This window comes from Lygodium microphyllum, chromosome 28, assembly GCF_053477565.2.
Source record: "Lygodium microphyllum isolate KBCC chromosome 28, Lygodium_microphyllum_v1.1.10, whole genome shotgun sequence".
NCBI lineage: Eukaryota > Viridiplantae > Streptophyta > Polypodiopsida > Schizaeales > Lygodiaceae > Lygodium > Lygodium microphyllum.
This window is the reverse complement of record NC_141162.1, coordinates 28742548-28757230: the sequence shown is the minus strand read 5'-3', so window position 1 is coordinate 28757230 and position 14683 is coordinate 28742548. Positions and strand designations below refer to the sequence as shown.

Below are 14683 nucleotides of genomic sequence, written 5' to 3'. Positions count from 1 at the left end.
CCCATGCACTGTCGCCTCCTCCCATGGAGTGCAGCCAGCAGTCTTTTAGAAATACTAAAATAATCTATGTGCAGGAAAACAAACCAAGCATCCAATTAATTTGCTGAAAGGATGACATCAAACTCTTATGTCTAGATTACATGTAAGAGCAACTATTAGCAAATTTAAACATGACCCCTTTGCATAGAAGTTCATCTTATAAGCAAAGTAGATTCTAGGTCAAACATTTAAGGATGAACACTTCAATGTGAAGAATACCTGTGACAACTTCTCCTGATGGTAAAATCAGCAGGGCTTGCACAGGTCCTTGATGACCACTCAAAACATGGACAGTTTCACCTCTTCTCCATCGACGCACTGTTCTGCATGTTGAGGTTGGGAAAAATCAAAAGCATGATCAAGATATACTATTCTGACCCATTCTAATAACTTTTTCTTTTCTAAGTTTGAACTCTGCAGTAGCCTTATTCAGTTTGATCTACTATTTGCCACATACTCCAATTTTTCCTATTTTCATAGGACAACTCAGATTTATTTATAGGACCCTCATGTATCCCAAGTAGGAAAAATAAATAAATAAAACTGGAAAAACATCTAGCTGAGGAACAGCAAAAACTCAAAAAGCAAAACAAGAAAGGTCATAAAAACCAAAACTAGAAGGCTGATATACTACCAATCAAAGCAAAGTTGACGTCAGGTGCAGAACTATCTCAACGAGTTGTGGAGGGAATAACAAAAGCGATATCATCTCATGATGCTCATGAGTCTATATAGCCAAGATAGGCTAAATCTTGGGGAGTTGCTGCTCTATGTCATGAATATGCATCCTCTGGTGATACCTCAAGTGCAAACATGGACCCATGCAGGAGGCTGCAATATAGGAGCTACAACAAGCATTTTCTTGAGAATACCAAAGGCCTTATCATGATCTTCCCTCCAGACAAACTACATCCCCTTTTTGGTTAAATTAGTAAGAGGAGCACATATATGAGATAGATACCTCAAGTACCTACTATGCCACTTCACTTGCCCGACAAATCTCATAACTTCCTGCACATTGGATGGAGCTTTAGCTTTCTGAACGGGCAATCTTTCTTGGATCGATGCTCATGCCCTCCTCAGAGAGGATATGGCCTAACAGTACTCCTCTCTTTGCTGCAAATACTGATTAGAATGGATTTAAGGACATGCCAAATTTTTTGCATCTCTCAAAACATAACCTAAGATGTTGAAGATGATCTTTAGCGCTACCAAAAACACAGAAATCATCAATAAACACCCTCATAAAAGTTATCAAATATGGCCCAAAGGTCTTATGAGCAGCTCCCTGAAACTCAGGAGGCCCATTCTTCAATCCAAAATTCATGATTGTACTAACATATGCTCCCCATTCAGTAATGAAGGCTGTCTTATCCATATCTTCCGGATGCATCCTTATTTGATTGTAGCCTGAAAAACCATCTAGAAAACTATACATTTCATGACCAGCCACATCATCAAGAAGAGAATCAGTAAAAGGAATAGGAAAAGGATCAGTAATAGTAGCTGCATTCAATTTCCTATAATCCACACAAACCCGAATCTTGCCATTCTTTTTAGGTACCACCACTATAGGGGATAACCAAGTGAGCTCGTTAACTGGTTTGATGAATCCCACCCTCAGAAGCTTGTCAATTTCTTCCTTGACCTGCTTAGCATAATTGGGATTCATCCTATATCTTTTCTGAACAATTGGCTTGGCATCTTTTTTAAGATTTATTCTATGTTGACAAACAGCTGGATCAAAACCCTTCATATCTATGTAATCCCACGCAAAGATATCCTGAAACTCTTTGCACAACTGAACAAGGTTTTGCTTGAACTCTTGTTCCACAAAAATACTCACCTTAATGAGTTTAACCATCCCTTCAAGATCCAAATTGACTTCCTGCATCTCATCTTCTACCACCCTTGCAGATGTTCTCAAGGTATGCTCATATCTCAACTCAGCCTGAATAATTGCTTTTTGTCCCTCTTCATCAAGTACTTTAGGACTATCCCTACATTTATCCACCTCCTTAAGCTGATTTCCAAATTGCTCTAGTTGAAATGCTTCAGGATAACTACTGCCCTGATCGTGAATCCTATTATAAGTTTCATTTCCTGAGTTCTCCTGAACATCAAGCTGTTCCTGACTTTCAGGAAATGCTTCAGGTTGCTGTCCTAACTGGCTTTCTCCTGCATATTGAACCACTGAATGGTCCCGAACTTTATAGCTCGTAGATATTGAAGAATCTTGATACTTCTGAATAATATTATCCACATCAATTTCAAATACTGGAACTACAGAAGGATTTGCTTGAAGAAACATTTCCTCCTCATCATCTTCCACTTCATCAGCCAAATTAATAGTCTGAGCTACCACAAGTCGAGAAAAACTCTTCAAGATTACCTTATTAATGGTTGATAATCTGATCTCTTTCAATCCCCGTGGTATACAGACATAATCATTCCCCCAATCCTGCTTCAATTTAGCCAACTTAAACCACGGTCTTCCCAACAGCATGTTGTAAGAATCTCCAATCTCTAACATTCTTAATACCACAAAGCTTACCCTGAACTTCAGACCAGCAACTTGAATGTCTTGCTTCCTGAGAATTCCCAGAGGTTGTAACCTCCTCTGGTCTGCCATCCTGACCTAAAATGGGGCTGGTAGCAACTCTTCTTGCTTAGTTGCTAAATATGTATGTTCAGAAAGGATATTAACTCCAGAACCCCCATCCAATAGGACATCATCAAACTTCTTCCCATGATATTCAGCTTGAATAGTAGGCACTTGATAATCTACCACCTCCTTTTGAGTTGGTATAACTGTTAGCAGTCATGTTTGTCATGCCTTGTCATCTCCTGCCTGTGAGCCTCAATCTGAGTCAGACGAGGACATTAGGAGCTCTGACATGTCTGTCATGTGTTATGATGGGGGAGGCTAGTCACTCTCGACTGGCTGTCTTAGGTTGTGTATTTCTTTTTGGCCTCTTTTAGTGGGCAGCCACTGGCTGCCTGGCCACTTTTTGGTCACTGTTGTGGGCCGCCCATTTTAGGGCATTTTTAGGGTTTGCGCCCATTTTAGGGTTAGGGTTAGGGTTTGTCCGTTGCCTATTTATAGGCAGCTCCCCTCCCCACTTGGTCACTTGTCTTCTTGCAGATTCCGACACTCCTCCCCCGTGGTGGTGCTGCCATCATCATCAGCCTCATCTGGTGCCCTCACTGACGCTGTTGGCTGCGTGCAGGGACTGATCAGTCCATTTCAGTGTATTCAGCATTCATTTCAGTCAGTGCAAATTTCTCTTCCTTATTTTCTGCTTTCTCTCTCTCTCTCCCTCCGTGTTCGTATTTCCTCTTGCGCAGCGCACTCTCACAATAACTGCTTGACAGTCAAGAGGTACCTGATCCTGAACTGATGTACTTTCAATAACCTCCTGCTGCTTTTCCCTGATCTTCAGGAGTAACTTCTCCTTGAACCCTGGGATCAAATCCAAGATCTGCTCCAATGTTAATTGCAAGGAACACTTTGCTAGAGCCTGAAATAGTTCTGTTGAACCTCCCTCCTGAAATTTTCCTAATTCTTTATCTTCAGAAGACTGACCCTGATCATCAGGAAACAGTGTTCCTAACTCTGCCTGATCCTCAGGCTCTTCAAATCTGTCTTTCTCTGCAATTTTCTGCAGTCTTTTGACCTGCTTTGTCACCTTTCTCCTGGCTTCCTCTTGTTCCTGCCAATCAAGCTTCCGGCCTGCTTGGCTTCTAGTAACCACTAATACCATAGCTTCATCAGGACAATCCTCAACTTCAATACAATTAAAACAATCACACTGAATATGCATACTTGCAACATTTAAGTTACCTGACCCCCTCTCCTGACCTTCTTGAACCTCTTCTTGCTGTATTTCCCTTCCACTAACAGCTCCTGTATCAGCAGGGACTTGCCATTCCTCATCGTGCTCAGGTAACTCTATTAGAACTGTTGCAACTAGGGCAGGTGGATGCTGTAGATGAGATGCTCCTGCAGGTCTCCCGTCATTGCGGTTCCTTGCTACTGGCATTCCTCTCTCAGTCCTATGCCTTGCCCAAAGTTCACAGCTTGGTCCCACAAAGTGTCCTTGACCTCCACAATAATGGCATGCTCCCGTTTGAGTAGTTTGCTGCTGTGTTCTTAAATTTCCCCAAGGCTGTCTTGCCTGTATTCTTCGAGATCTCCTGAAAGGTCTTTGAGGTACTGTGTTAGTCATAACCTGATTTACTGCAACTGGCTACAAAGCCCTCAACCTAGGCTGCCCCATTCGCATCTGCTGTGGCATCCTAACATTAGGATTGTACCAGCATGTCCTTGTTTCATGGCCATTTCTTTGGCATATCTCACAATACTTTTCTTTCCTCTTAGTGTCTAAAAGACCTAAATCCTTCAGCTTCTGCTTGATCTTTCTATCTAGTTTAATCTCCTCTGCTTTTCTTTCATTCCTGTCTTTGGTTTTCTTCCTTCTGGACTTGATTGATCCTGACTTTTCCTTCCTCTTCTTGTGTTTCTTCCTACGAGAAGTTTCACTATCAAAATCACTGACATCATTTTCTGAATCTGAACTATTTTCACTATCATCATCACTAGTATCACTTTCAGATCCTGAATCTAAATCTGTGTCACACTCTGATCCTGAAGAATTATCCTCTTTATGTCTTTTTGAACGAGAAGTACCCAGCCTTCTCTCCACTCTTATAGCAGCCCTAATCATGGTATCCAGTGTACCATTCTGTCCCAATTCTACATTAGCAATTGGATTCCTGATCTTACTTTGCAAACCCTTAATAAAATAAGTAATTTGCATTTCCACTAATGGTGCATCAGCATTATTCAACCTATTCAAGAGGTTCCTGAACTTTTGAGCATAATCTTCCACCAACATCCTCTTTTGCTTAATTCTCTTTATCTTCCTCAAAATATCTCCTTGTGTTTTGTCTTTCCTGAACCTGCCCAAAAATGCATTCTTCAATTCATCATACGTGTTAAATGCTGCCATGCCATAACTGGAAAACCAATCCATGGCTTTTCCCTGCAAAGTGGCTACGAACTACTGCTTTTTAACCTGATCTCCATACAATTGATTAAATCCACTTGCTGTCCACCTTGTTTCAAACCGAGCTACATGACAGTCTGGATCTTCCTTCTTCCTGCCTGAAAATTTAGATGCCCTCACCTTGGGGTTGAACAATTGATTTTGATTCATATTATGTTTCTTCTTAGGTTTCCTTTGAGGTGGTACAGGATTAAAATTCAAAGATTTATTAATTAAAACCCTTGCATTCCTTAACAAGAATGTTCTCCCTAGAACTACATGCTGCAGTCTTTCAAGTGCCTGTTTTGGGGGAGTACCCTGATAGTCAGGAAGTAATACTGGTTCTTCATTATCTGATACATCTGGTATGCTGGAAGGGGTAGGAGGTGTAGGGATGGACTCTGTGGAGGTGGCAGGAGAATGATATACTGTGGAAATGCCCTCAGCAGAACCCACCCCCAAAGATTGTCCAACATCTGTGAGCTCCTCTTCATCCAACCTACCTAATTGCACCACTTCATCTATGTCATCAGACCTCACAGATTGTTGTTGCTGTCTTGACAATACCTCCCTCAATGCTCGAGATCTGCTCCTTGTGAAAATAAGATTGGAGGAATGAGGATAATTCTCTGACATAAAGACTCCCCATACAAGGCACCTTGTAAATCTTCAATGCCATTAGCATCCTAAATTCCTGCAGCCAAATTGTGTAAGTATTCCTTCCAAGCCGTATATCTAAATCATGAAAAATGTTCTCATGAAACTGGGCAGGATCGCCAAAGTGTTATGAACCATCAGGACCATAACAGGAAATGCAGGAAATTAGCATTGCAAGGAACTTCCTAACACAATTTACAGCCATTTCGTACATTTAATCTTCAGGAACAATATGCAAACACGAACTACATATTATATTTATCAATGCTGAACCACTGTCCTGAAAACGATCACACAGTTTATCATCATCATATTCACTCCTGATTAAATAACTTGCAGTAGACAGCACAAATAGTCAGGACACATATACACATTATTAGAACCAAACATAAGCGACCAGAATCTGGCGCTGTCCTGAAGAAGACATCAGTTCTCATCACGCAAGAATACAAAAGACACGAACTCCTGACTGTCAAGAAGGCGCTTGCATGTCAAGTAAAAACCTGAATGCTCCATATGACATCTTAGGTCACTTTCCATATGCTGGTTCTACATGTATGCTAGTACTAAGGTATAAAAGTACTAATATAGTGCAATTCCAGCCTCAACAGGAGGGAATAACAAAATTGATATCATCTCATGATGCTCATGAGTCTATATAGCCAAGATAGGCTAAATCTTGGGGAGTTGCTGCTCTATGTCATGAATATGCATCCTCTGGTGATACCTCAAGTGCAGACATGGGCCCATGGTGGGCCATGAATGATGGGTTCTGCACCTCTCTAGCTGTATCCCAGCTCTAGAGGGCAGGTCATATGGATGCCCACAAGCACCAAGCAGTGAGGTCTCATAGCCCTATACATGGTGCATTGCTAATGGTCACCCTAAGTAGTCCTACACTAGTGCTCTATAGAGTTGGTGGACTAGGTGCTAGTGGTTTGGCTGTCAAAAAATCTAAGAATACCCACTGCCTCCTGCATGGTGATCGGCCATTGCTCCTCCAGGTCCCTCCATGATGTACAGCCCCAGCCATCTATAGTTTAGGAACCCCATGATCTAACACAAGAGGACCATATCCATTGACAAAGAGAGAGAGAATTGCAAATGTGCAAATGTGCAAATGTGAGGTGCACATGCGATGTGATAATTAGTTATTTCACAATGGCAGGCCCAGGACCTTGAGAAGTCAAAGAAAAGTTGTAATAAGTTATCCTTGATAGGTAGTAGGTGATACCTAGTGTCAAATTTTGGCCCAGAAGATTTTAATAGCCATTCATATCAATGGGGACATTAGGAACTAGACATTAATGAATTAATTAATACCATTTCAAGAGCAGAACACTTGGATGACAAATTGGCCAAGCCAATTTAATCGTTGGATGGTGAAATTAGTTTTTTGAGCAAGAATTAATAACTAAATTAATGTTCTGAAAATGCTGAAAAATGCAATTAGAAGGAACCCCATTCGAGCTTTGGGAGAGCTGAAGAGAGGAGGAAAGAGGCAAAGTTGCTGCAAGTGCCTGCTATGGGGAGGCTATTCCAGCCATTGGAGAGTGCACAGGAGATATGCCACAACTGATCAAGGACTCCAACAGGCTGCCGACAGCAAGATTGGTCATCCTAAAGCTGGCGACTGCATTTTGGGCTCCAAGTGTGGGTTTGGCTACAATCAATCAGCCATTCACTCATGAAGGGTGCATTACACATTAATTGTTAATAAGCTCATTCCAGCAGCACCAAAACTCAAAATGTTACAAAGTTTGTGTGTCCCATAAGCAAACCCACAAACTTTAGTTGGTTCCTCATATGTAGATAGATGCGCTACATGGTCACTTGCCATCCTGATCAGTCTACCTTCAGTCATCAACTAGCACCTACTTCCCACCCCTGTCCACACCCCCACCAATGGACATCACAGTTTGTGGAGTGTTGTCTAGGCTTCTTCAGCTGAGTTTGCAGTTGTCACCCACTTTCCCCAGCATCACACAGAGCTGCCACTCATCACCAACATCCAGGTTTAACTTCTACACCTGCCACCCAGCCCATTTGGAGTCAACGGATGGCGGTCCACGTTAGAAACAAGTTCCGACACTAGCATCAACATCAACCTCCCTTGTTGTACCCACCCTTTGCATTGCATGATCATACTCATCTTTGTAAAAGGAAACCAAGGCAAGTGAAAATTTCCCCACGAGGAACACTATCCTAGTGGCACCTATTGCATGCGCATTCTCATAATGTACCATTACTCTATACATCTCATTGTGTAGATGCACTCTTGAGCAGATCCTAAGTTGGTGTTAAGCTAAAAATGTGCATTACACATTAAACCTTTGCTTACAGTTAACAACCCCAAAACTCAAAATGCTACAAAGCTTTTGTGTTCCATAAGCAAACCTACAAACTTGGTTGGTTTCTCATCTATAAATAGATGAGCTCCATAGTCATTTGCCATCCTAATCAATCTACCTTTGGCCATTAGGTGGCATCTACTTCCCAATGCTATACATACCCCTACCGGCCGATTTCACAATTCGTGGAGTGCTATCCAGCCTTCTTCAGCTGAGGTTCCCTGTTTGCAGCTTTCACCTACCTTCCTTGGCACCATACGGAGCTGCCAGTCATCACTGACATGTTCATTTACCTTCTACAACTACTACCCAACCAGTTTGAAGCAGAAGGTTGTCTGTCCGTGTCAGACAGTAGAAATGTTCTCATTGTTCAGCTGCTACCCAGCCTTCCTTTCACCCCCAACTTCCAATAGCAGACCACTGCTGCCCTTTCATCTCAGCCTGTTCTAGACAGATTCATCACTCTGTTCTATGTGTACAGGAGACATGGAGGTTTGAGGTTCATTCAATTCATATCAGCATAGTCTGTTTATTCATTCATTCTCCATCCATTGTAAGTTCTCTTCAAAGTTCACCATTGAGTTCTACTGCATTCATTGTGTTCTTGTCATACACTTTGAGTTTTCATTCTTTGTTTGAGCATTTCTTCACACCAACAACTTGGGTACACTTCAAACAGATTCTCTCTTCTCAATGACTGACAAATGTTTTTGAAAGATGCAACAATAGCTTGACACAAATGGGACACTACTCAATGTGCTAATTTGAAAGAGTGCAAAATAAGTTTCTGGCAGCCTTGTTGGTAGATAGCCATCTCCATGAGGTCATAGTGGCAATGCAAATCAAGACCTATTGTTGTCGTCTGCCCAAAGATTATCCGTGACTACTGCACAGAGATAAAAGTAAACCCTAATGCATTCACGATGTTCACAAATTATCCTTTAATCGTGCCACAAAATTAGGAGGTTATAACACTTGCCCTTTGCCACGATTGCATCTAGAGTCATCATGAGGACTGCTGGACCCACATTTTGCACCTCCCTTTCCCATCAATAACTTCTATCATTTTGGCTCTCCTACTCCTAATCCACCATCGAGCATTGGTGTTCACTGCACTCAAGATCCATCTAGTACATCACATTCCTCCATCCCACAACACGTCACACTCCTCCATCCCACAGCCCATTCCTACAAGCCTGGCTATTGGACAGCCCTTCGCTCATTAAGCATCCGTTGTATCACACCTCACATACTTGGTCTATTCATTGAGTTTGGCTCAGTGTTCTTCATTTGGTCCCTTTCTTCTTCACTTATGTTCTTGTCCCAGTTCCTTTGATGTTCGTGTACATGCATTCTTTGTGTTTTCTTTCCAAACCCTAGTTAATGTAGCCTTAGATACATATGATGAAACTCTCCACTATGTTGCCTTGGTATGAACATTGCAACAAGGTATTGAAAATCATAATATTGGTCTTATGAGTTTGCAGACCAAGAAATTCCAAGGAAGATAGAATATATTAGAACTTTGAGGGAAAGAAAGATTTAGTTTAGAGATTGCAAGGCTGTGCAAAAAGTAAACCAAAAGCAAGGAAGAATTACTTATAAAGGTGAGGCTGAATCATAGAAGCCAAGAGGTGGCAACCATGAGAAGAAATGGAGGTTCCATAACAATAGCTGGTTTGCTTTTGACACTTGTGGCCTTAATTGATTTTTAAAAACCTGCAAGTGAGTCATGCACTGGTTAGTTTAGAGTAGTGATGATACAGGCCTTCTGGATCAGTTTGTCTTTATTTCAGTTGGTATTTAATAATGCTTATGGATATTGTGAATGTGATTGATGCACTTGTTAGCAGATATGTCAGCTCCTGTGTGAGTCTAAGCTGCAGAGGCTTTGGGCACATTATTTAGGTTATTTAGGCATTTTTTATTGTGTTATTTTATGGTCATATTGGGCACTTATTGCTGGCCGACCTGACATAATTTATGGCATTATTTGTGCCTATTTATTCCGAGCTCCTCCTCAGTTGGTCAGTTCACCACCTGGAGGTCCCGTGGAGAGAGGAGCTGGTGCCAGTGCCCACGCAGCCAGTGACTCACTGTTGTATGCGATAGTCTTGTATTTGATATATGGATTCCATTTCCTAAGCATACATCTGAGTTCTCATTTGTAGTGTGTTCTTTCTTTCCCTTTCTCTCTTGTCTTGTGTTTCAGCAGTTTATTACAGCTTATGTTTACGCTTCCATTGCTGCACCACTTCTGACATGGTATCAGATTTCACGATTTGTGCTCCTACTATGTTTTCTTGCTGATTTCAGGACTGTTTTCACCCGTGCTGATCAGGTGACTGCTGCTCCATACACGCGACCTGTTTTACCTGCGTTTTCTGCAGATTTGCCATCGCCTATTGTCTACAGCCCCTCTACTGCCTGCATTTTCAATTTTCAGGCTGCTGCGACAGTTTTTCAGCCTATTTGTGGCAGTACTCAGCCTGCGTTTTGGTGTTCATGTCTCCTTCCTAGCTCAACGACTATACCTTCGGGCCCGTTTTTGCTGTTTTCGGCAGTTTTTGACTGATTTTTTGACTTTTACAGCAGCTTCTGTCTTCTTTTGGTCAGATTTTGGGTTCTACTGTATGTGAACTCTTGTTTTTTGCAGTTTGTGCTCGAGTTTTGTTCCCTCTCCAAATACCTTCTCTTCTCTACTTCTCTTCTAAATCCTCTACAGATGGCTCTTCCATGCACATCCACTGATGACAAGCTCCATGGACCTAATTATTACACATGGAGTGCGGTGATGAAGGCATGGTTTATCTAGAAGCGGTTATGATACATGGTCGGCGGAGCTCTTGCATGCCCTCAATAGCCTTCTTCTGTTTCACTTGATTTTGATAAAGACAACCATGAGGAAGCAGTGCTTACATGGGATTCGAATGATGCCCGTGCTTATTCGGCCTTACTTCGGTGTATTTCCAAAGAAATCCTACTGGCGGTCACCTCCTGCAGGATAGCTTCAGACATATGGTTGAAGTTGCAATTGATGTATAAGGCTCCTTCCACCATGAGGGCCGTTACTCTCTATGTCCAGCTCCAGCAACTAAAGTTTGAAACCAAAGATACAATCCAATCATTCCTACTTCGAGTTACCCAAATCCAAGACCAGCTTCGTACTATGCAGTCTGCCCCATCAATGGCACATCTTGTTGGTACGGTACTCTACGAGCTTCCTCGAGAGTTTGATGGAGTGGCGAATGCTTTACAAGCGCAGACATCTATGACTCTTGTCAGTTTTCTTTATATGTCCTCAATGCTACTTGAGCATCAAGCGACTTTGCGACTATAGGGGCGGCTTCCGTCACATTATGGAGGTTCACGTGAGGCTCTTGCAACTTCTGAGAGGGGTTTGAAGATAAAGAAGTCGAAGGCCCAACGTTATCATTGTGGCAAGAAGGGCCACTTGTGAAAAGAATGCAAAGAGTTAGCGGCTTCTAGGAAGAAAAAGGAGTAGAAGACGACGCGGGATGCGAACTCCTCCGACGAGTCATCATCTGCCTCAGAATCTGACTCAGATCCTCCGGCCAAGGCAAAGTCCAAGGCACGGAAGGGATCCTCTTCTTCGGATCGTGGGAAGGACTTGGTGGCCCCTTCCTCGGCTACTTTCTATTGGTGGTGATGAGGTCATCCCTCACGACTCTCCAATGCCAGAGAGGGAGTGTGAGAGGCTGATGAGATGGGGCAACCACGCCTCGTCTGTATTTCTATACAAATCCACAGGATCCAAAGAGGGATGTCCCTAACGCATCGACTGAAGTCTGACAGATACAAATCCTGGAGCTAGGATTGACATCCAGGTTCATGATGGGCTGATTCTTTGACAGAGAGCGGGTGGCTTTCGTCTGGAGTTCACGAGGGGACACTTTGGCAGTTTGGCTAAAGAAGGGAAATCCATGGTCATTTATGTGTTGTGGCATTGGTGGTGACAGGCTGGTCACGTGTGCTACATCAGCGGCATTGTTAACAGACATTGAGAGCTACTATGATCTTCTCTATCTTCCGGAGCTAGTACGATCAACATCGACATCAAGTTCTCTCCAAGGCACCTTGGTGGTGGCTTGATCACCCACTACTTGGGTATCCATGGTTCTACTTGGTGGTTCTATGTTGTATGGTTTATGATTCATTCTCATTGTATCATTGCATTGTATCATATCACCCATGCTCTGAGAGAGGGTGTTAGTAGATATGTCAGCATGTGTGAGTCTGAGCTACAAAAGCTTGGACACATTATTCAGGTTATTTAGGCATTTTTTATTGTGTCATTTTATGGTCATATTGGGCATTTATTGCTGGCTGACCAGCATTAAATGCTGGCCGACCTGACATATTTTATGGCATTATTTGTGTGCATTTATTCTGGGCTCGTCCTCCTCAGTTGGTCAATTCAACACTTGGAGGTCCCGTGGAGAGAAGAGTCGGTGCCAACGCCCATGCAGCCAGTGACTCCCTGTTGTATGCGACAGTCTTGTGTCTAATATATGGATTCCATTTCCTGAGCATACATCTGAGTTCTCATTTGTATTGTGTTCCTTCTTTCCCTTGCTCTCGTCTTGTGTTTCAGCAGTTTATTACAGCTTATGTTTACACTTCCATTGCTGCACCACTTCCGACAGCACTATTGCTGTAAGTAGACAATGAAATCAACAATACACGCACTATGTGTTGTTAGAGGCACAGGTTTACATGAATCAAATGGTGGGATGATGCAGCACGTAAATGTGCTTCAGATTACTAGTCTCTCAGATTCATAGCCATTAGTTACTTTCCCCAATCTACCTCAAGACACATATGTCATTGGATTGACAGTGACGCCACACATCCGTTTTGCTTTTCTGGCACACCACATAAGTTCATTATCTTTTATCATTGTTCAACATATGATTTTGACCTTTCTAAGCTTTAAAATCATAGTGGCCAGCAAGGCCCCATAAAATGTATCAAAGCAATCATTAGTTAGCTTATTGAAATCATCAAAAAAATCATATTGCATGGAATTCAGTCCTACGCAAAAAATTTAAGCTTAAACCTGCAACAAATTTAAGTTTTAGACATATATACTTGTCAACAGAAGCTGACAGGATATCTCCGTTTGCATCCACTGCCAGACTCGTAACTTGGTATTCATGCCCTCTTAAAGTATGCAGGACACTCGAATCCTCTGTATTCCAGACAATAACAAGTGTGTCCATCCCGCCAGACACTAATCCACCTTTAGGCAGCTCATCATTTGGTTCAATCCAAGCTACAGGCCCAACAAAACTTGTGTGCCCCGTCATTGTTCTTTCCAAATTGTATGCATTCCCCTCAACTTCAGCTGTCCAAAGGCGTACTGTTTTGTCACGTGAACCTGTGGCAAACCTCTTGTCTCCACAAATACAAATGCCACGGACCTGAACACAGATTTACCAATCATATATTAGTAATAGACATGTAGAATAAAAACAGCAGCTTGAACAGCACTGCTATTTCCTAAAGAGCAATGTGAACTGTGGGAAATGCTTCCTTTCTTACAGCAAATATGGAGAATTAAATTATAATCTTAGAGCAGTAGATGTACAACATGCAGAATAAAGAACTTCCTAGTATTTCTGCAAAAGACTTTCAAGACTTGTCACAACCTTATTGGTCAAACTTCTTGATAACAACCTCCAGACACTCCTTGCCTTATTAACACTATTAAGAATAAACCAGTCTAGCGAGACATTCAGATAAAAGTTGTCAGTTCTAAACTAAATCAATATTGAAAGCTCGTTTTCAAAATATGAAACAACACATTTGAGCTTCCATATCAAACAGCTCTTGAGATTAACTCATCCTAAACTCTAACTCTCAATACTGATTTCTTGCTAACATACAATTAACAAATGCAGCATACAATTCAGATTCAAAGAGAACTCAACAAGCATCTGTAAATTGCTCAAAGAAAGCCTGGCCAATTCAGATTCAAAGAAACATTGACCAGGCTCTTTAAACAAAACTAAACATTTCCTAAATCTAGCTCTAGCATTATGATGTTCTCAAAGATTATGTACTGCCAAGACTAGAGGCTTTAGAACCTCTTTTTAGTGCACAACAAGAGGAATCAAATCATTGTGCGCTTTACAAACATGAAGAACCATTGTTACAAAAGTGGGCAAAAGATGAAACCCAAGTTCTGTTTCTTAAACCTGTAGATATTTGACAACTACAAGCTATTGTTTTCTAACATGTAGATGTCAACAACTACAAGATACCGTTTGCAGCCCCACAAAACGCACCATATCTTTCAATGAGTGAAGTAGAAGCATCACATTGGAACAAAGAAGAAGGTCGAGTGAAGAAGTTATCATTGATACATTTGGGGGGCAAACAATGGAAGTGTGGAAACAAAGACAAAAAAAAAGGCTCACGAGTCATTTGCAGCAATCTCAAAACATTAGACGTCCAGAAAGACTCTTGGTAAAAGAACAGGCCCCACAAATCAAATATCATGGAGATTTCCCAGACTGAAGGCCAAAAGCTATCTAAAAACCACCACCTTTCTTTGAATCTAAA

General features: G+C 41.8%; 1 protein-coding gene across 1 annotated transcript in view; it reads right to left on the bottom strand.

Annotated features, from left to right (window-relative positions):
• LOC148011284 (transducin family protein / WD-40 repeat family protein) overlaps positions 1-14683 on the bottom strand; it is a 191806-nt gene that overhangs the window by 154946 nt on the left and 22177 nt on the right. Inside the window, exons 2-3 of the mRNA XM_087670532.1 lie at positions 13208-13539; positions 259-362 (exon numbers count right to left, since the gene is read on the bottom strand). Of these exons, the coding sequence (XP_087526658.1) occupies positions 259-362; positions 13208-13539 (436 nt within the window). The remainder of the gene's footprint in view (positions 1-258; positions 363-13207; positions 13540-14683) is intronic.